Here is a 23,502-nt window from a genome sequence, read left to right on the forward strand (position 1 = left end):
CCAAAGCGGGAGGCATTCTCTAGGAAGGAAATAGTATTCTCGTTTCTAGTCCATCTCATTAAAAGGAAAAAAAAAAAAATCGGTGGCGGTAGTAGAAGGGCGGGGAGTGAGGATGGTGGGCGGGTGCTTGTGAGTAGATGGGGAAGGGGGCCAGGGGATTGTAGCGGGTTGTAACCGTCTCAGCGATTGCTATTTTGATTCTTGTTTTTTTTGAAGGGTGGCATTTCGTTCGCTTTCTCTTTAAATAAGTTTGTTTGGGTGTGAGTTCTTGCCTTTTCAGCACAAAAGCACAGAGAGAGATACGTGGTGGAAAGTAAAAGAAAGCCCACACCCCCCTCCCCGAACGTGCTAACTAACGCCAAAGACTTGATTTAACACCCCTTCTCCGGCTGCTCTAGGCAGTGGCTACATTCCAGCAGTTTTAATCCGTTTTTTATTGTAGGCGAATGGAGTTTACACAGAGGCTGGGATGGCTCCCCAGCTGGCCGCTCTCCCCACTGCAGAGCCCCCTCCTTCCATTTCCTCCCCACCCCCGAGCAGGAACCTGTTACTTTAAGCGAGGCGTTCCAGTGTGGCGCTGCGGGCCGCCGGGGTTTCGGGAGGTGGCCGGTGATTGGCTCTTTCGAGCTCCCCCTGGCTCGCTCGCTCGGCCTCCCCGCGCGCTCCGCCCCGCCCGCGCGCCCTCCCTCCGCCCCGTGAGGCTCGGAGCCCGGGTGTCAGGCGCCACGGCGCATGCTCCGGAATCATCCTCTGGCCCTGGAGCTGCTGCTGCTGCTGCTGCTTTTGCTTTTGGGGCTGAGTTTAATAAGCGAGCGAGCGAGCGAGCGAGCGCGGGGGAAAAAGGCAGAGAATGACCGCCATCTACCCTCCGTTCCTGGGCGCGCTCTCATTCATAGCAGCCTCTTCATGAATTACAGCTGAGGGGGGCGGGGGAGGGGGGTACCACACAACACCCCAGCAAACCTCCGGGCCCCCAGGCATGGCTAGCTCGGTAAGTACTTGCAAAAACAATAATAAAAGACCTCCCCCCCGCCTTCCCTTCTTCGCCCTGCGCCGCCGCAGCCCAGACAGCGCCAGCGCTCCGCGGTTCCAATTAGAGAAAGGTTGGTACGGCTTGCAGGGAGCTGCTGCCTCTCCCTCAGCCTCCGCTCTCCTCCTTCCCCCCCTCCCCCGGCGCGCGCGCGCGCGCACACACACACACACACACACACGCAGACACACACTCACACATACACACATTCGTCCCTCCAGCCCCCCGCGCCTCCCTCCCTCTTCGCCTCTTTGCAATCACAAGAAGCGCACTCACACACTCCCTCTCGCTCACACGCGCGCGCGCGCGCACACACACACACATATACACACACACGGTGGAAGGAGGCGAATAATAACTCAGCCATATTTCAGCCGCCACCGCCGCCGCCGGGAGCTGCGGGCACAGTCCGGGGACGCGGCGGGCAGCCTCGGCGGCCGCACCTCCGTAAAGCACCGCGGCCGCTACGATGGTGCGTTCTCCGCGGCGCGCGTGTGTGAGCCGGAGTGTGCGGGCTGACAGCGGCGGGGCTGCACGCAACTTTGCCCCAGCGCCCGGCTGTGCGCAAGCCGAGGCTCAGCGGGTGTCTGCCCGCCGCCCTGCCATTCCGAATTTCATTTTTTGGGGGGAGGTAGGAGGTACTTTGGGGCCACTTTGGCTCTTGAAAGTGTGTTGCGGGGGCTCTGTTCGGCTGGCCTCGCCGATCGCGTGGGGCTTTTCGCTGAGGGGAGCGGGGTGCTTTAAGTTATGGATGCCTCGGCGTATTTTCTTGCGTGTGTGTGCGCGCGTGTGTGTGTTTGTGTGTGACGACGTCTCATTTTTGTTGTTCACGAACCCCGTGGTAAGAGCACGGGAGTTTGTGCCCATCAGCAGAGGCTGCCTGTAGTTTCCATTCCGCCTGGCACAGCGCTCCACACGCACGCACACACACACGTACACAAAGACTTCCTCGGCGTGTGCCTGTCGCCGCGGTACTTTCGGGGAGGGGGCCTCGCCAGACACCCGCCGTGCCCCAGGGTCCCAGCCACCTCCTCTCCCACGCCGGGAAACCACCCCGGCATTGCCTTCTAATTGTCTTCTAATTTGTTAGCGATGCATTTGTTGTGGTGCTTGTCGTGGCTGTGTTCTCCCTCTCCCCGCGACCCCCTTCCCGACTAGGGGTAACATTCCGTTACAATCCTGGCGGGTGTGGATGAGGGGCCCAGGGCGCCTGGAGTCCCACCCGCGGGGCCGGGTGTGTTTGGGGGCGTGGGGGGTGCGTGCCCACGCGCGTGAAACGTGGATGCAGAGGGCACTGCTGTTTCCTTTTATGCGTTTCAAGAAGGAGGAAAAAAATGTCAGGCGCAATGTTCAGTAGCGAACGGTCGGTCGCCTTCCTGTTGTTCACCGCTGTCTCTCCTCCCCCTGCCCGCAGTGTGCCGTGCAGGTGAAGCTGGAGCTGGGGCACCGCGCCCAGGTGAGGAAAAAACCCACAGTGGAGGGCTTCACCCACGACTGGATGGTGTTCGTGCGCGGCCCGGAGCACAGTAACATACAGCACTTTGTGGAGAAAGTCGTCTTCCACTTACACGAAAGCTTTCCTAGGCCAAAAAGAGGTAGGGCTCGAATACAAAAGAGGCTTGATAAAAAATGTCTTTGCTCAGCGAGGAAACAATCGCTTGGCCCGGGCGGTCCTCCTGCCCCGCTCCCCGCCCCCCGCGCCGCGCTGCTCGCCGCGTAGCCTCGGGACCTGGGTGCGCGGCGCCGCGCTGGCCAGGTCCCGGCTCCCGCCCGCGCGCGCGCGCGAGCCGGAGACTTTGGTTCGTGAAAGTCACCGCAGAGAAAGGACCGTCAGGTGTCGAGTGTTTTTATTCATCTCAAGCCAGTCCTCACCGATCCTCTGGGGTTAGCCACGGGTTCTGTGGGGAAGGCGCAATTAGTTGTTCGGTTTGGAGGTTTGAGGGGTGGGGCTGGAAGGAATAAATAGTTTGCGCTTTTTTTTTTAATAGAGAAATTGAAATTTACCTGTGTTGTTAGCAAAGAACGCATTAGATGCAATTATTGTTAGGTCTTGAGAAGTCGACTTTCTTTAGGGTCTTCTGCCTTCCTCTCTCTCTGAGGCACTGGATGCCACTTGCCATAGACTTTTCTTTTGGGGGCTTGGCTACCGCCACACCCTGCCCTAGTCAGGATTTTATTTAGTTGGGGGCTTATTTGCCTCCTTCTCCGCAGTGGCACTTGGCTGCTTCGACTTTGAGCTGCCTTCCTAAGTGTCTGCCAATGTGATCGGCAGGGAGAGGGTTCCTTCAAAGGTCTAAAGCTAAGTTTCAGAGAAATGATGTTGTTACCTTTTTTTTTTTTTTTTTCAGTTCTTCCCTACCTTGACTCTTACTTAGCTTTGGAATCCAGTTTGCATAATCTTGTTGAGCCTCTGCGGTCCCAAACATTTTCCATAAAGGGCAGGACAGTTTTAGAAAAGAGAAAAAGGGTGTCATTTTAAAATAAAATTAAAGGGAGTTTGAGAAATCCTGGTTTCTATTCCTTTCAACCTCTGGAAAGCTACTGTCTGGTTGTTTTAGTTGGATTAGTAGAGGTAACAGTACAAATACAATAAGGTGCTTTGTTTGTGAGCAGGTTTATTTATCTAAGTCGATACAATGGTTAGTAGTTATCTTCCATTTGATCCGTAATCTTTATTGGCATCTAGAACTCCTGCAGTTTCTTAGAGTAACATCATAATAAATCCATTCTGCTTAGAGCTACGTGGAAATTATTGAATATTCAGGGCTGAATAAAGAAAGGAGAAATGCTGTGTGTCTTAGAGGTGGCAGTTTGTCTTGGTGCTTATTTTTGTTTCCAGTGCTCATGTAATGGAAAGGAGGATTGTATTTTTATGCCTTTACTGGTTTAGTTTTTAGCTCCTCTTGAAAACTTGAACAGTTGAATTTGATGGGCTTTGTTGGATGGTTAATAAATGCATCCAGCTTCTAGTAGAGAGTTAGAAATATACATAGCTTACAGGAAATGATATTTAGTATTTATTAGCATTTTATATCAAAATATAGACAGAAACACATTATATTGCCTCAACCTGTCATGAGGATGAGCATTGTCAAGTTTCTGTCACTCACTATAGGTGGTTGGATGTGATGCTTCATGGAATCTTTCTCTCTCTGTCTTGCCATGTGTCTGAAGAGCCATTGCATAGCAGTTTAAACAAAAGAAACCACCTTCTAAGATTCTTAGTACACACTGTTACTGCTACTTGGCTGCTAGTCACTTCAAGGTGAAATACACTTAACAAAAAAACCCAATGTTTATTGTATTAAGAAAATTAACTCAGTTGGCAAAAGATGTAGCACTTAAGGTAACTTTGTTTAGGCACCTTGGCAATCAACAAATTGGCATTATGAATTAAAGATAATCAACCTCTTCTCTATTTTGCCACTGTTTCTCTGCTTCAGTAGGTGTGTGTGTGGTGATGTTTTCCTTTATTTCCTATACTTAATGATTTTTCTGTCCAGCCTGAGGGAATGGGAAGGTGCTGCCCATGTAGCCCACACCTGGGAGTTGTTGCTAGGCGTGGTGAGCCCTTGATAACAGTGATATCTTCTCAGACCTCTAGTGAGGGATGTCTATTGGTTGGACTTTACAATTTTTATTATCAACCGTGGAGTTTCTTTATACAGCATATAAGCCATTGTTTTAAAATATTTATTTTTGGATTTTTATTTGTATGTGTGGTTCCCATGATGTGACAAGTCCTGGGAAAAATGCCAGCTTACATGGCCCAGGAGAGACCTTGTCATACTGTAATTACACATGATTCAGATTGCAAGAGAAGGTTTCTCTGTTCATTGGGAGTAGTTAGTTGTAAGTTCAAGCAACACCAAACATCCCACTTAATCCTGGGACTTATTGTTTTAGCTTATAAAAATCTTTCAAAATGATGAGGATAAATGTTGAATAAGAATGCCAGGTACTTCTAGTGCCTTTTAAGGTATTATGCTTTGCTATATTGTAGGTAATAAGTGATAATATATAATTTCACCCATTGGAAATGGGAGAAATGGCAAATGTCCATTTGAGAAAAATCTGAGTATGAACTATTTGAAAGAAGTGCTCATACTTTAAATTAAACTATAAATGGCTATTAACAGTGACAAGTTAAATCGCTTTCACTAGATACAGTAGCTGATAAACAGACATGAACCTTAGAGCTGAGCATGAACTGCTCAGCTATGAAGATGGATGAGTCCTTAGTTTTGTAAATCTTTGGTTTAGAAAAGCAAATTGATTTTCAGGTTGGTTTCCTTATGAGAATTTGTAGAGGAAGACATTACAGTATTTTCAACTTGTTGCCAAATGAGAGATATACCATTTCAGAACTGAGCTAATTGGATTTGAATTAATGAGGTTTTACTCTGTCACAAAGATGTGTGGGAGACCTTCAATGTAAAACTACTGGCACAAGGTCTTAGAGAAAGAGATTTTTGATGAAATAATGAAGCCTGGAATATTTATTAGCCAATACAGAATAGCCAGGTCAGTGTGTGATGCAGTTTTAAACTATCTACTTGCAAGAAAAGACTATATCATATTTATTAGTATCAAAGATTTTTTTTAAATTTTTTTTAAGAGAGGGAGAGGGAGAGGGAGAGGGGGAGAGAGAGAGAGAGAGAGAGAGAGAGAGAGAGAGAGAGAGAGAATTTTAATATTCATTTTTTAGTTATCGGCAGACACAACATCTTTGTTTTGTATGTGGTGCTGGGGATCGAACCCCGGGCCGCATGCATGCCAGGCCAGCGCGCTACCGCTTGAGCCACATCCCCAGCCCCAGTATCAAAGATTTATTCTAGTCTGATATGACTGAAAAGGATGGTCACATTCAAAACATTTCATTTAAAATATTAATGTTTTCATTTTCAGTATGATGTGAATTTCAGTGAACTTTCTTTCCAATTACAGCCATCCTTACTATTGCAATCTGTTCCATTGACATTTATGATATGAAATCTGTTGCTTATTATTTTATGTAAGCTAATTTGGCCACTGGTATGATTTGATAGCTTTTTATTTGCAGCCTTTAGTCCTTTGGGCAGATAAAGCATAATAAATCTACTCTTTCAACTTTCCTTGGATTTAAGTATGTGAGTCTAGCTTTATTGCATAGTTCTGACCTGTGTTTTGAAATAATTTGAATAACTTTTTGTTAAGGTGCCTAATATTTGAGGACTTACTAATTGCAGATTTTGAATGTGCCTGATACATTTAAAAAGTATAAGGAAAAAAATGAAGATGAGACGAGTGTGATTTGTATGGGGTCCTGATTGGAATTAAGATGACCAGTGAGAAAGGTTTTAGTACTTGTCATTTGAAGTAACAAAAAGTATAACTTTCTAAGGTACTTAAAAGCTGAGTTGGTGGAAATCTCATATGCTGTTGGTAAGAATGAAATTTGTGCATGGACATTTTGGAGGGCATCTGGCAAAATCTGTTAAGATTTGTAATGTTTATACCCTTTAACCCAGAAAATTTACTTCTAGGAATTTTCTGACAGATTTGACTTCACAAGTACACAAAGATACAGCATATTTCTTGTGTCTACTTTGTAATAGCAAAACTTTGGAAGCAAGCCATATAGGGACCCCAATTGAGCGCAATAAATGATGATAATCTATAAAAAGTGATAAGTGTATAGGTGCTGGAAAATCTTAAAGTGGTGTATTAAGTGAAATAAGGCAATTTGCTAAATCTATGAGATCCCATTTAAGAACTGTGCCACACAGATAAAAAGTAAATATATGTATGCATGTGTGTATAAATAAATTTGGATATGTGGACACCAAACTCTTACCAGTAGTTTTCTTCACTGGGTGCTTGTGCTGTTGATCAGGATGGGATTTTATTTTTGTAGTGTTTGATTTGGGAAAAAGTTAAATCCATATATTTAAAACATCACAGTGAGTACACATTATGTAAGATGGAAAGAAAGAATATAGCACCAATATAGAATATTATGTTTTAAACAGAGATTACCATGTAACTATGTTAAGAGTGATCTTTATCTTGGGTAGATATTGTTGCTTAATAGTTAAGAGGAATTAGAATCAGGAATTAGACTTGTATTCCAACACTGGTTTAAGAGATTCCTTAGGTGACCTTGGCAGCTTATTTCTTTCTCTGTTTTCTTGTTTGTGTTATGGGAATAATGATGAAACTAAAATTTCACAAATGGAAGAATAAGTACAAATCATTTATTCTTAAACTCATTGGACTTCAGACCTTTTTATAAGTTAAGGACTTCAAAGGGCTTTTCTGTGAAAACTGGATCTATTCGTTTTAAGGTATTAAAATTTCAAACTGAGACTTTTTAAAACAAATTAGAAGTTGTTTAAAGATAAAAATAATCAACCCCATTACCTGTTAACGTAAATCTCATTTTAATGAAAAATAAATATTTTCTAAAACAACAACAACAACAACAACAACAAAATCAGTTAGAAGAGTGGCATTTATTTATTTAAAACAATCTCTTTAATGTCTAGTTTAATAAAAGATAAGTGAATCCTCATATCTGTTTCTATATTCAGCCAGTTTTATTATCATATATGGTGTACCCTCTGGAAAACACTATATGAGTGAGAGAATTAGAATGAAAAAGAACATCTTAGGTTTATCATGAAAATAGTTTTAACTTGGCTAATCACCTGAACAGGTCTCAGTGACACCAAAGTCCCCAGACCACACTCTGAGAACAGCTGATATAAAATATTCAGCATGCAGTCTGACACAGGTAAATTGCCCAATATGTGCATGAAAGCTGACTCTTTTTTTAAGCATTATTCTTGCTAATGAAAACATGCTTTTAGGTATTTGCCTAATTACATTCCAGTGGAACAATTATCTAACAATTTTTTTCAGAAAAGGATAATCTAAATTTGAATTTTACTGAATGTATTTTATAATTAATGTCACTGCCCATATTATCTTTATTATGCAGAGGTCTTTTACATCCATTATTTTAGGTGACCCTCTTTAAAACTACCTCTCTGATCTAGGCAGGGCAGGGTTATCAATTTTTTTTTTTTTTTAAAGAGAGAGTGAGAGAGGAGAGAGAGTGAGAGAGAGTGAGAGAGAATTTTTTTTTTAATATTTATTTTTTAGTTCTCCGCAACACAACATCTTTGTTTGTATGTGGTGCTGAGGATCGAACCCGGGCCTCACGCATTCGAGGCAAGCGCGCTACCGCTTGAGCCACATCCCCAGTCCCAGGGTTATCAATTGGTTTGATAATTTCACCTTAAAGAATCTTCTCTTTTGTTTTAAACCATTTCCTTCCAATGGATCTTTTGCAAACAAACCTTGACCCTTTTTCTCTTTTTCTGGTCATATTACAGAAGATCCTCTCTACTTAATATAGTTTTTACATTTCTAAGATGTAGAACTTTTTTTAAAAAAAAGAACTTTTAGTGGTTTGAGTCTTCAGAAGAAGTGTCTTAGAAATTGGGAATTTACACAGCACAATGGTACAGTGTAGCCTTTACGAAGAACTCATATATTCATTGTTTTACATGCAAATGAAAATCAGATTTTTTCTAATATATGTATGTGTTGTAGAGCAATTAAGCCATAGAACTACAGAGAAAAAAATTACTTAAAATTTTCATAGATAACCAGAATTAATATTTTTATAGATATCTAGCTATCCATCCTTATGTGCACATAAATATTAACTATTAATCAACATGAATTCACTCAACAGCTGTTTTTTGGAGCTCCTACAATGTGCCTAGCAAACTTCGTGGTGCTGGGGATAAAATACATTACTAGCCTCTTGGAATATCTTCTTACATTGCTGAGTATCATAGTATTATGCTGAATATAAGTTTATTATACTTCATTTTTACCTTTAGATTTCCCCAGTTTTAATTTGTTATGAATAATGCTGTAATGAACATCCTTGACATTCGACTTTATTATTTTTTCCAGTAATTTTCCTTGTGTTAACTTTCCACAAAGGAGGTAGTTGAGTCAAAATGTACAGGTTTTAAATTTTTGTTATGTATACCACACTTTCCAAAAGGTATAAATTTCCCAGTTTATACTTACCCAGGGGTTAGAGGACAGCTCATTTTCCCACAGGGCTGCCAATACTGGAAATTGACAATTAAAAACAAAAAAACAAAAAAAAAAAACAACAAAAAACCTCTTTTGCCAGTCCTTTACATGAAAAAAAAAAACAAACCCCAAACACCCTCATTTTAATTTGCATGTATTTAAACACTAGTGCTGTGTTATCTTTTCATAGTACTTATTTATTATTGCTCTTTTGTAATAGTCCTGTTGTGTAGTATGCCCTTTGTAGTTCAAGGCTGTTTTTTTAATTTCTCAAAAAAAGTGTGGAAAATACAAAAAATAATATAACAAATGTTCAAATCCACACTACCAAAAATGAACAAGTGTTTGTATTTTATCATATTTGATCCTTGTTTTGATTGTAGAGAATTAAGTATTATAAATATAGCTAAAGTTTTTAAATACTTTCCAACCTTGTCTTCAACTCTTTAGCCTTTCTTCCATTCTGTTTCTCTACATTTGTGTATTTATATTGCTTACAAATAATATTGTATCTTAAAAATCAACACAAAGAGTATCTCACTGAGTGAATTGTTTCTTTGAATTGACAGTTAAGTTATATATCATAAAAATTCACCTTATAATCCAGTGGTTTTTAATATGTTCATAAGGTTGTGCCACCATTAACACTATTTAACACCAGAACATTTTCACAAGTAAATAATTTTGCATCTTGATTTTTTCCCCTACTCAATGTTTTTGAACTTAGCTTCGTTTTTTTCTATAGAGATAATTTATTCCCTTTAATGTTTTCTTAAGCAATATATTCTGTACATTTCTCTTCCCTTCTTGACAAATATGTAGGTCATTTTCTGTTCTGGGCAGTGAGTATCCTTGTACAGTTACCTTGCGCAAATGAACAAGAGTTTGGACATAGGCCTAGAATTTGAGTTGTTGGATTGTAGACATGTGCATTTTCCTTTGTACTACACATTGTCAGATTGTTCTACAAAGTAGCTCTGTCAGTTTATACTCAGAGAATGAGTACCATCTTCCTCTGCATCTTTGCCAACATAGACTATTTTAATATTTCTTATTTTTGATATTTAGTTGAAATGTAGTAACTTTGTTTTTATTTGCAGTCCTCTGGCTCCTAGTGGGAAGCATTTTAAGCTTTTTTTTAAAAAAACTTTTTTAATGTATTATTTTCTAGTTGTAGATGAACACACAGTATCTTTATTTATTTTTATGCGGTGCTCAGGATTGAACTCAGTGCCTCATGCATGCGAGGCAAGTGCTTTATCACTAGCTACAGCCTCAGCCCCACATTTTAAGCTTTTTTAAAAAAGTAGGTCTACTGATTGTTTAGGCTTCCTCTTTACTGAATTCTTATATCCTTTTTCTTTATTAAAAAAAACTATTGGGATGCTCATTTTTTTTCATTTCGATAAGATTTTAATTATGTTGAAAATTGTTTTTTCTTACAGTAATTTAGGGTATCTTTTTGCCATATGAAAGTTTTCAATTTTGACAGATTGATCTGTTGTGTTTTGTTTTTCTCTTCAGTTTTAAGGTTTGGTTTAGGAACTTAGTTTGTGGGCATGGTAATTTGCTGAACCAACAGGCTTCATATTTTCAGGACACAGTGGAATAATGGGGAAGTTGTAAATAAGACAGAGAAGAGCTCCCTGCCTTCAGTGTGCTTGTTTCTTTAGAGCTGGAAGGGACACTTGAGATTCTTGACTTTTGTTTAATCTCCTATTTTACTTTTCACCAGAAACTTAGAAATATGGAGTGATCTTGCATGTTGACACAATGAGTCACACAAGTGTGCCTGTGCAAAGATAACTAGTAATAAATGGTGGTCAGTGTTTACTTTTAAAACATGGAGTAACTATTCACTTATATTAACAGACAAATGTTCAGTAATAATGACATTTGTCTACATCATCTAGGATTTAATTAAGTAGTGGTATCCATGGTAGATGCTTTTTAATGGGAAAAGTTCTGTAGTTACTTTCAGGCAAAATCAAATTTATTTTATGGATTAATTTAAGATTTTTCTTTGAGATTATGCTAAATGGTAGTTATTTCCTGATATTCTGCCCCTGTCCATGGCAAGACTGCGATTACATGAAGGATATGGAGCCTAGTTTTAATGTTGCTTTACTTAATCCTTTTAATTTAAGTGTGATAATGTTTGCAGTGGTTGAGGCCTGAAGAAGGCTATTATTGAATTTTTAAAAAGATAAGACTAGCTTTGGTGTGTGATTTAGTCAGTTTGAAGCAGTTAATAATTAACTTTTGGGTAAAACCAGTGCACCATCATTATTTTTTATTAAAGAAAATTATGGCTTACCTTTGCTTCTTATTCTGAGGTCAATTTATTTAAAGTTCATTAGTGATTATAAAGATGATTAGTTGAATTTAATTAAAGTTTACTACCCATACTTGAAGATTGATATAATATCAGAGCTGAATAAATTTTTTCTATTTTAAAATATTTAATTTTATAAAAACTAGACTGTTTTGTTTTCAGTAGAATCCATCACTTACTTTCCTGTTACTACCAGATTAATGTTTTGTGCATATGTATTGATTTTAAAAGCCAAGTATATGTTTTAACAGTTTCTTAAGATGTTAATAATAATACCAATGACTTAGTAGGGAGATTACTTGCTTTTCAATATTTCTAGGTAAAATTTAGTGTGCATTAATATCTTGTAATTTTTGCAAATATTTGTCCTACCTCCTCTCTCCAAAGATGGTATTTTGGGAAGAGACTACTGCCTGATTATTCCAGGTGTCTATTCACTTTGATAAACATTTAAAACACATTGGATATTAAAAGATCAAGGTTCATTGTAGACTTTGTGTCATTAATACTTTCACTGATATTTCATGAGTATGTATTACTGAATAATGAAAGCTTACTTAGTATTGAGAAAACATTCTATTTTACAAAAAATTTCCCTCCTTTGATTTCTTTTCCCATTTCTGTATTATATCCAGCTATCTTATAGTGATTCCGTGAAAAATGGAGAGCTTGGGTTGTTGGAATTTGTTCCTTTTAGTGGGATAGGTTATGTTGACATAGCTCAAGATTGTCATATACTTGTTGTATAACTTTTCCTATGTATGCACTGAAATAGTATGTTGAGGGCAGGAAGCTGTTTTCCTAGCAGGGAGCAGCATGTTACATGCTTTGATCAATCCTGCACTTCCTTCTGCCCTGGATATATCTATTGTTTCTCTTAAGGTGCATTCAAATTATGTGCATAGAGGAGATATACCCTCTGTGTATATCCTAATACCTTTATCAGTATAGTATCTAGACCACGGGAAGTTTTTGGCAACAGTATAACAAAGGCAGATATTACAAGCCAGAGAAAGGGTTTTAGAATTCATGACTTTAGTTTCCACACCCCCCTCAACTTGTTAATTATTACTCATTGTTCTGAAACTCATTTCTTCTGTACTTCTAAGAACTGACTTTGTGTAAACAGAATCACAACTTGAATTTAACAGGAAACATAATGTCCGTTGAGTATCACATTTTTTCTGGGGTGTTCTCTAGCTTTTATAATAAACAAAAGTGAAGTTTCCTCTTATTCTGTTTAATCTCCTCCCCTATTCTTTCTTCAACCTCAGATACTGTTCAGAAATCTAGATACTAATTTGAAGGATTTGTCCATCTCAATCATTTTTTTTTTCTTTTTACGATCTAATCCATGAAATACTAGTTTTTTAGCTTTTAAAATAAGTCAGATGCATTTCAGTAATTGGTAAGAATAGTATTTAGCAATGTAGCAGGAAGGCCCTGGCCTGGAAGGGGGAAAGGATGTGTTTTGGCTGAAATGATATTTTTCTTTAATTTTTAAAAGGGTCACATTCTGTATTTTTAATTGATCTAATTTTTTTATAACAATAAAATAATCACTACCATTTATTAAATATCAACTCTGTATTGATCATCATGTTAGGCAGTAGACATGTGGTATTTGATTGAATTTCTCACTTTGTCTAAGTATAATAGTTTCGATGTTTCCTTTTTTCCATTTTATTTTACTTTATGCAGTGCTGGGGATTCTTCCCAGGCCTTGCACATGCTAGGCAAGCACTCTACTGCTGAGCTACTTCCCCAGCCTTGAGAATGATTTGTTAAAACAAAATATGATTTGTGAACCTTACTATATTAAAATATTATGATGAATGAATAGTGAAATGTAATGAGAAATTTTCCAAATAGATATTTTTTTTTTATGAAAAGCTAATATCTGATCATGTTGGTGCCATTTATAGGTCGAAGCACGAGAACTTAAGAGACCCTGTATGTATTTGAAGTTTATTGCTCATTACTCCATTAGTTTTTCATGTTGATTGATGTGTGTTTTTTTAATTTTTTATTTTATGTATTCTAAGCCAGACCTTGAAATTTTGTCACTTAATTTACTTTTCCAAAATATCACTTAACCAGTTAACTTCTTGTGATTCTATTGCTCTTAGATTAGTAATTGAGGACTTGGATCTATATCATCATGTAAACAGGTTAGAAGAAAATATGTCAAATCTTTGATCATTCAAAATACTTACTTGTAGGGTTTTCTATTTAATGATGTAAGTGGAATTGTAAAATTCTCTTAATTGAATTGCTTAGTTGAAGTTGTTGTGAAAAGCAAGTACCATTCCATTCTTTAGTTGCAACATGTTGTGTAACTTTTAGGTCAAATACAAAACAAAACAAAACGTTCTGATTATTCCAACTTGATAAAGGCAGTTGTTGAATGGCTGAGTAGAACCAAGGATTTAATTTACACAAAGATATACAAACACATTTTAAATAAAGCAGCATAATGATAACTTTTTTATTTTGTAAAAGCTACACAATAGCCCATAGTTAATGTTGTTTCTGTGGGGGCTCTGTTTTGGGTTTATTATCATCATAATTTCAGCCATTGCTAGTTCATGTTCTGTATATCAGAATGGCCAGAATTGTGCATCCTTACACATATTTTGAGAATCCTGTAACAGATAAAAAAAATACAATGTGAAAAGATGGGAAGATAATACTATAGCAAAGCAAAAAAAAATTTTTTTTTTGTTGGGGGGAAGGGCTGGGGTAGTGCTGGGGATTGAATGCGGGCGGGGGTGGGATGGGGGGGGGGTTGCACTTGCTAGGCAGTTGCTCTACCTCTGAACTATATCCCCAACCCCAGCAAGATGTTAAGATAAGTGCTTTCTGGGAGGTGGCACATTAGGAACTTCTTACTATCAGTAAATTTTGTTGTTTTCCCAGCTTTTTTGATGACCCATATTACTTATGTGAAAATAAAACCAATATTTAAATTTATATATGGCCATACTTACAGGAAGCTTTTCAGTTTTTCTAAAAGTATTGTTATCTGGAACATGAGATTATCTTTCCTAAGGAACGTTTTCACATTTTGTTTTTTGAAATTTTGCCATCTTGTCAGTTTGAATCTTTTACTTAAATATTTCTATGAATATATGCACAGATGTTTCATACATTGATTGTAAACTTTAAAGAGAAATGTGTAGACTGTGTTCTTACTGTAACAATTCATGTCTAATGAAAGTTGTAAAAGTAATGAGATTAACCTAATTTACAAATATATTTGTTATTCATATAAGATATTCTTTGCAACAGAGATGCAGCCACATTTAATATTTCAGCACAGTACAGTCATCCCATGGAATTTGTAGGAGATTGGTTCTGGGACATCTTCAGATACTAGAATCAGGGCTGTCCAAATTCCTTATCTAAACTGGTGTAGTATTTGCCTATACACTATACATATCCTCTCATGTATTCTAAATCATCTCTAGATTCCTTACAATTCCTAATACAATGTAAGTGATATGTAAATATTTGTTTATATTGTATTGGTTAAGGAAGAAAGACAAGAAATTGTACATTTTAACTAGAAACATATCTCCACTCCCTTCCCCCAAATACTTTCTGCTTGTGCTTGGTTGAATCTGCAGATGATGAATCTGTAGATACTTCAGACTGACTGTATATACATTTTTGGATTTCATAGGAATGTCTTGAAAAGTTTTGACCATTTTTTCCTATGGCAGTTTGTTGAGTATAACTTTGGTAATTAACATGTTCATATTGATGTTAGAAAATTTCCAGAGCCTGTTTGACTTTAAAAATTGACTACAAATGAAAGGACTCTGATCATGTTGTTTAGATACATAGGGATGGTATTTGGAATATTTAGAACCTGTAATTGAATAAAAGAAGACCCATTTCCAATTTGTAGGTCTTTGTATATAATTTGAAATCAACCATGAAATTATAAGAAATAAAAGTACCAAAACAAGACAGAAATAATACATTCAGTGCAGGGAAAGATGTAGTTTCCATTTGGATGGAGAATTGACATGAAATTGCATAAAAACTATTTTAATACTAAGATGTCTTTAATAAGATTTCATATATAAACTACAAAAATAGCTACAAGTTTTTAAAAATGAAAATTAAAATATAATTTCATGTTTTATATGCAGTGCAGACAGATTGATATGAATAAAATTTAAACACAACTAAAATAAATGATTTCTGCAAAATGAGAGGGTTAATTTTAGTTGTCCTCAAAGGTCTCTCTGCAATCTAAAATTTATTTAAGTCTATAATTTTATGATCTACAAAAAAATGCCTTTGCCTTTTTATCATTAAAAATGTGTCCTGTATACTAATACATAGCAGAGCACAAAAATAAGAATGTTCCCCTTAGTATTAGATGATTTTATATAATTATAGTTAGAATAACTCCACCTTCTTGTGTTTTTGGCTTATTAAAATTGATGTTTATGATGTGATCGTTTCTTTTTACTTGAATTAAGTTTCCTCTTCAGGTTTTATTTGTCATTTGGAATAACGTTATTTTCCATAGACTTAATTTAGTTCTTCTGGTAAATTTTTACTTAACTATTATTTGCTCGATTTGAGAGAATTCTAAGTGGAATTCAAAGTGGCCCAAATCCCTTTCTTCAGGATTCAGGTATGTTTTAGAATGAGGAAAATATATTCTTGGTTCTGTGACTGTAGCTTTTAATAATCATTTTCTGTATTATTATTATTATTATTAAAATTAAATTGATTTATGTGGATGCCTTAATTGATATATAGAAAATAAAATAATTTTTTTTTTTAAAACAAACTAATTGTTTTAAAGTTCAATTCTAACTGAATGCCCATGGGGCCACATTGAAGTCCTGAAGACATGAAAAATTCATAGACAGGGTTAGGATATTGTAGATTGCTAGAGATTCCAAATTTGTTACTAAATAAATATACTTGTAAAATTTTGTTATAGGATGGATGAAGCTATGATACTCCAAAATAGTGTGTTAATAGCCTTTATTTGGAGCAGATAGAGTAGGAGCATATTTTTCAATGAAAGGGGAACCAAAGGACAAGGTGTTCTCTACTTGTGGGCTTCTAAAGACCTCAGAGTTTTCTTTATATTATTGTAGAAAGACGTTATTTTTGCTTTGGTGTGCTTAAAACTAAAGGGCAAATGATCCAAAAGAATAATCTTGAAATTCAATAGCAAGAAAACTACTTGACATTGTGGGCTGGAGGCCAGCAAACGTGGGGCTTTCATTGAATGCGTGGGAAATGGGGCAGGCCTGGAATTTAAAGAGACAGGGTGCAGTACCCTAGAAAAGAAAAGCCCTCCTGTAAGATTTGCTTACTTGGAGGAAAAAAAAAAATAGACTTAAAGTTTTCTCTAAAGGATCTTTATTGGATCAACTATTTAAGGCATTGAAAGACACTGAGTGAATTTTTCCTAACTCCACCTCCCACCCTCCCTAGCCATCTTGTCTGAAATTGGTGCGAGTAAAATTGTTTATAACAGAAGAGAAGCAGCTTTTCAAATAAAAGTACTTTGTAGCCTGTTCAAATGGAGTATAATGTAATTCTCTCTGAAATTGAGCACTTATTACTTTGTTTATGTAGCTGTTTAAAAAAGTGGGGGTGGGATGAGAAGTGGGGGGTACTACAGGAACCTCTGCTTTAGAAATTTTTTTTTTCTGTTTGAGTTTTCCTCCCCCATCCACTCATGAATCCCCTCTTCCCCCTCCCCCACCTCCCACAATCCCTCAATAAAATAGTATTTAAAAGACTTGAATAACCAGTCCAATGTACCAGCTTCTTGCTTGAGGCAGTAATGTTGTACTATTTTCAATGGGTGGTCTTGAATCTCCATGGGAGATTTTACAGGCAATGGCTCCAAGATCCTCCTAAGTGTATTATATTGAACATAACTAGTTAAATTCCCAAGCTCTAGAGAATATACAGATAGTTTCACATTATTGAATTCCCATCATTAATTACTAGCAAACTGATTTATTTAATTGTTTGAAGAATTTTTGGTTTAAGTTCCTAAAAGTGAAGTATATAAAGCGAGTACTTGGATTTGCTTTTTGAAACAAGTAAGCCATTCATAAATATGTCCATTCAGGAATATCCATTTGTGTGTGTATTTTAATTCATAGCTTTAAAATAATTTTTGTTCCTTTAGGAAACCAGCACATGGTAGTCATTTTCAAATGTTAAATAGTGGAAGTCACATTTCTACTACTTGAGATAGTGTAAAATAATGGAATCTACTTAGAATTTGAAAGTGTATCTGTACTTACAATTGGCATCTCTCACCTGGTGTGTAGTGTAGATGTGTACTGGCCTGATATTTAACTAAAATTGCTCTGGCTCAAACCTTTGTGCAAGTAAATAGGATTGGGATTATAAATACTGGATTAAATTTGGCTTTTAGACAACAAATCGCTCTTTAGTGACTAGAACAATGTATTTACATGTACAATATAAATATTGAAATTGGGAATGTTGAAGTCATGCCCAGTCCCACAGAAATTTGTTTACCATTATTTTGGAGCCTCTTTCTAATATGAATCTATAGTTTGCAACCATGGTGATAATTTTGTTGGGTCATTGATTTGATTGCTTTCTTTCTTATTCAGATATTTTAGAAACTTGATTTATGAAGAATGTTAGATTTCTTTTTAAAATAAGTATCTATTAGTCCTGATTAGTTAGACGTCTGAAATACCCATTTTCCACAAGCTAAGTGGAAAATAATTCAGGTATAAATATGTCAGATGCTTTGGTAATGACTCGATAATGATGTATAATGAGAAAGATTTTTTTTGTTTGTTTCTTTTTAACAATGTAAGTAGTTTTTAGTAGAAAATTGTAATCCTTGAGTAACTGAGAACTGAGTTTGTTTCTTTTATAAGAATCATTCAGTGTTTTAAGTCATATATAATGTATGAATTCTACAGTTTTCTGCACAGATAGAATTAAACATCTGTAGCTCAACAGTTTATAGCAATGACTGAAGGTTTGCCTTTTCTTTTTTAGCTCAGTGCTGTTGTTCTTAAATAGCTAAAAACTTTTCCAGTAGTTTTTATAAGTGGAGTTTAAAGAAGTGATAGCTAACTGAAGTTATCTGTGTAGCCAATATTTAAAAGTTAAGGTTGTGTATACACAAAAAAGACACAGCTCTTATGGCTATACATGTGAATAAGTTAGAGTTTGGTAAAAATTAGCTTGTCCAGTAAGCTGACTGGCTGAGGGATGATTTTGTTTTCATTATCCATTCTCTTGGCTGAAAATGAAATAGCAACGATCTGGTTACTAAAGCTCAGTGCTGCCTTGGATCACTTCCTTGAGCTTTTGCTGTGATCATTAAAGGCAGAGTTAGACAGCTGCTGTAGATTTTGCCAGTGGCCTCACAAAAGAAATTGTTTAACCCTGTTAGTTTCAGACACTGTCATTTCTACTTTGTACATATACTTGCTGTGTTAGATATGAATGATATGTTTGCTGTGTTAGATACCAATCTCTATGGCTAGGATTTGAACTTCAGGTTTACGGGAATGTAGGGTAGCAGAAAATGAGTGATTTTAGCAGTCCACTATAGTCTGTTTTCATAATTTGGAATATGACAAATCTCTACATTTTTTGCTAATATTCACACAGATTAAAAGAGTTAGAGTTGGCTCTGTATCTGAAGAATTACGGGAGTTGTGAAAGTTGAATTTGACTTATAATCCTTGAGTATTGGATATTTATATATCCTTTTTTTTTTTTTAGGCTTGAAGTTTAGAGGAAGAGGAAGTACTAAGTCATTGACTTTAAACTCTGGTTTTGGGTTAAGTGTAGAATTAGAGCGATGCCATCTACTGAAACTGCTGTCATAACGTTAAAAATCCTTACAAAATCCCAACAGTGTTGAGTCCTTTTGTATCATGTATGCATTATTGCTGTAGGTTTCAAGGGCAGGGAAATACTTTTATTGTTAAGGCTGGAGAAGGCAAGATTTTGAAACCCACCGCTATGTGATTAAATCAGTATGTTTGCCCTGAGGCTTCAGCCATTGCATCTGAATTCATAGTCTGAAATTTTGGATTCCTTCTCTGTTTGAAAATAATACTTCTTAAAAATTTTAAGACTGCCTTTGCCCACTCACATGAAAACTATTGAAGCAAATTATCAGGGTTAAGATTTTCATGTAATCAAGACTCTGAAGATACGTTTCAGTATTTTAAAGGGAAAGTTCACAGCCATTTTACATAAAATTTTACTGGGCTTTTCATTAATCTGAAATAACTGGTCCATAAGTACTTTATCAGTGAAAACTGCTCAGCATGTAAAACGAGGAGGAGAAGAGCACAAAGGCTTCCTGCAAATTAAGGGCACAATGAGTACTAACGGACTTTCCAGCCATCTCCAGCTGTGAGATTATTATAGTTTTTGCAAACCCTTTTCTCTCAAAACTAAATCAAGAATGGTGGAGTCCTGATAAAAAGAAGTGTAGAAAAGCCTAACTAATCCTTAGATGAGTTACTTCAAACGTGCCAAAATAGAATAAAATCAGTTAATAGCATGGATTAAAGGTTACTTTTAATGCATTTTTATCACTCATGTTGAGAATTTTGTTGTATGTTAATGCATTTGGCCTTGGTTAAAAAACTCCAAAGGAAAAAAATATAATTGAATTTGAGAGATTACACAATCACGTTGTTATGAGGAAATTTAGTACCAACTTTATATGCCAGATTTGACCTAAAAGATAAAAGCTGTATTCTTGAGATCAGTGCAGTAAACAGGTGGTTCAGATTTTGAGTGGTGATTTTAGTGGTTGTAAGTAGGCTTATCTGTGTAATTATAAGAGTCGACTTATGTAGATTTTAGAATACAATGTGGCACACTGTCTTTGGGTATGTACGTGCAAGTGGTTCGTTGGATAATATCATAGATGAGTGCTGAAGTCAGATCTGGATTAACGTTTTAAAAGTGCTTGATTCTTGATAGTGGTAAAAAGAAAAAGAGAAGGAGAAATTAGAGGCAGATTTTGGGTTAAAAGGTAGTATGTAGAGGAGGCTGTATCAACTGTACATTTAATTCACAGTCAAAAGATGGCCAGCTAGTTAATTTGCAAAATATTGGCATATTATGATACAGCAGCCAAAAGTTTTGGGCTTGGAAAAAAAATGATTTAGCATGATGCCATTGGTAGGAAGATTTTTTTTAAAAAAATGGTAATATCTTTCTTTTTTTTGGGTGCAGATATATACATGTAGATGTATGTGTGTACGTGTATATATGTATCAACCTTAAACTTTTAAGAACCCAGACAGTGGGAGATTCTAAAAACCTGTTATATTTGTCATCCCTCCAAGATGCCACATAGTTCTCTAACTGGACCTCATATTTATTTCTTTGCAATAGTTGCCTTCACGTGCATGTACTACCTTTGTTAGGTGTGTGTGTGTGTGTGTTATCCCACATATCCCACATACAATTTAGTGATTTTTTTAATAAGCTGTGTGAGAATAAAGTCCTATTAATTTATTCAAAATATACAGTTGCTCATACATCAATTTCCTCTGTTGATATTCTGACCAAATTTAATGTTATTCAAAGCTTTTATCCTGAATGAATTCTGCTGCATTACATAAATACTAACTTGTATAATTATTTATGTGTTCAAGAAGCTGAACTTTCATTCCATCCCAGTAGGTTCCCCTAGGATAAGTTATTTAAGTAAATTAGAAAATTTCCCTGAAAGCAAAGTGATTCTTAATTTTTGGACACTTGAAAATTGGCAGAATAGCCATACAATTTTGGGAAAGATACTCAATCCGCACTGCTAAAAAGCAATCCAGAGTTCTCGGATGTCTCTTAATTCTCTTGGGGGAAAAACCCCACCACAGTGCCATGGAATTGTTTCACTTTTGTAGTTATGTCTTTGTGTTTATAGAAGTGGGAACATTTTATCTTCTGTGTTTCTGTAGAGGTTGTTTTTCAGCACAGCCCCAAGAAAAGTCCTGGAGCCTAGCTTTGAAGCCCTGTGGACAAGCTGGATATCAAAGAGCCAGAGGAATTCGGCAGTAATTGTTTTATGGCTGGCCAGAAATCAGACCTATTTGTATAGGTAGCACACAAAATAGCTGTGATTTGACAATTTGGTGCTATTTATACCTACCATAAAAAGAGAAAAGAAAAAGTTAAAGGGGTATTTTGGAAACAGGAACTAAGCTGTAAATGCAAATTGCTTCACCATTTTCTCAAAGGAACAAAAAAGGAAAAGGGTTTAGGAAGTTTTTATTGAAGCTACGGTATTGAGAATCCGTCTACTTTCAGGATATTTAATGTTGTAGTCACACTGAAACTACACCTCTTTCTGTTTGCAGTTTTTTTTTTCCTAGTCCCATTTGAATAAAATATGTTTTTTTTTTTTGGTGCAAAAGAAACACTTGGGGAGGGGGGATGGTGAAGTCAGCTTCCAACTCTAACTTGGTAGACATTAACAATTTTGTTTTGCTGTTGTTGTTTAGCGTGGGATAAGAAGAGTCTGTTGCTAGAGGCCCCCCCCCCCCCAATTGAAAGTTATGTTTTCAACAAGCAGTTGCAGGTTGTTGCTGTGGTGGAGGGGGAGGGTTTTCTAGGTAAGTTTTCATGGTTCTTGGGAAACATGCAGAAGAAATGTTTTTGTGACTTTTCTTGATCTGGCAACTGTAGATGACTTTTTGAATATAAAATACCTGAATTATTTGTTCCTATCATCTAGAGCATATTCTGAGCTCATGGTGGGCAGTGTATCACAGTGTGTCTATATATTAGTGAGTGGCCACAAGTGAAGTTTGACTGCTTCCAGAATGTCTTTCAGACCTTTCGAGGTTGTCAAATGTTTCATTGTTTTGTCTTGAAGCCCCTAGCCCCTAGAGCAGTCTGAGTCTGGGGGCAGTGGTGCAGAGAAAAAGCAAACATGCCTGCGACTGACTGTCCTTTCTTCTTTTTTTAAGAAACCCTAGCAATGCTCTAGGAACCCCTGGAGTGTTGTCACAATTTGAAACCTTTTTACCACATAAGATATTTCAGTGCTGTTGAATTTGGACTATCAATTTGCTTTGGTTTTAATTTTTTCCCCCACTGGATTCCGGTTTTCTCATAATGTAGAATATTTTTGATCAAGTATATCCTGATTTCTGAGGTATGAACTATAGTTTTGACTGGATGAAAAAAGTTCCCTTAAGATAGGAGTAAGGAAGTGAACACTGGTGGAGATAATCTGATATTGGGACCATCAGTTTTGACTTTTCTTTGAAGGAAGAGAGTTTTAAGATTCTAGTGTGAGACGGATCAGAAGCTTTAGAATAAAGATTTAAAATGTGGATTTCCTCAAAGCCTAAACCCTACTTGGATTTCGAGATGATTTCCCTCTCAAGAAATAGGTAAATTTACTCTGTAGAAGAAGGAAAATTCTGCATTGCAGTTACTCCTCAGGAGTGTACACATTCATGGGGGAAAAGATTAAGGACACTTGTAGTTACCGATCATTTTTGTTGTTTTGAAAATGTACACTAGGGTTAGGGCTGGCTTAATGAAGGGCTGTCTTTCTGAAGTATCGATCATACGTTCAACCAACATTGAGCAAGAACTGGGTGCCAGGCGCTGCACTGGAGGATAACAGCAGGAAAAGAAGTGTTCTTGTCCTCCAGAAGTGCTTCCTCTAGCTTTAGGCACATTAAAGAAATCACAGGGCTGGGGCAGTAGCTCTGTGGTAGAGTGCTTGCCTAGCATGTACAAGGTCCTGGGTTCCATCCCCAGTACTGCAAAAGCAACAACACAAGAATGACAGTACAACAAGATGACTCATTTCTTGAAGCTATAAAAAAGCAAAGCTGTGGAAACAGAACCTCAGTGGTTCTGTCCAGATATCAGATTTTGAACCAGGTATTTTGGTAAATTATAAGTGAAATGTGACAAAAGACAAAATTAGTGTAGATTAGAGTAATTCTAAGTTTACTAAGGATGGATTTTTTTCGTTTTCTTTTAATAAGGCTAGACGGTG

General features: G+C 37.1%; 1 protein-coding gene across 2 annotated transcripts in view; it reads left to right on the plus strand.

The window, feature by feature from the left end:
- The first annotated feature begins 736 nt into the window (after window positions 1-736).
- The window catches only part of MLLT3 (MLLT3 super elongation complex subunit), a 273,307-nt gene continuing 250,541 nt past the window's right edge, over window positions 737-23,502 (plus strand). Inside the window, exons 1-2 of one of the 2 annotated variants that reach the window (XM_081261892.1) lie at window positions 737-991; window positions 2,445-2,625. In XM_081261892.1, coding sequence (XP_081118018.1) covers window positions 980-991; window positions 2,445-2,625 — 193 coding nt within the window. In that variant the 5' untranslated portion in view covers window positions 737-979. Of the gene's footprint in view, window positions 992-1,295; window positions 1,503-2,444; window positions 2,626-23,502 lie in introns of those variants that run through there. The other variant, XM_081261893.1, reaches the window with a different exon arrangement.

The sequence above is a fragment of the Spermophilus citellus genome (assembly GCF_964194105.1).
Source record: "Spermophilus citellus genome assembly, chromosome: 2".
NCBI lineage: Eukaryota > Metazoa > Chordata > Mammalia > Rodentia > Sciuridae > Spermophilus > Spermophilus citellus.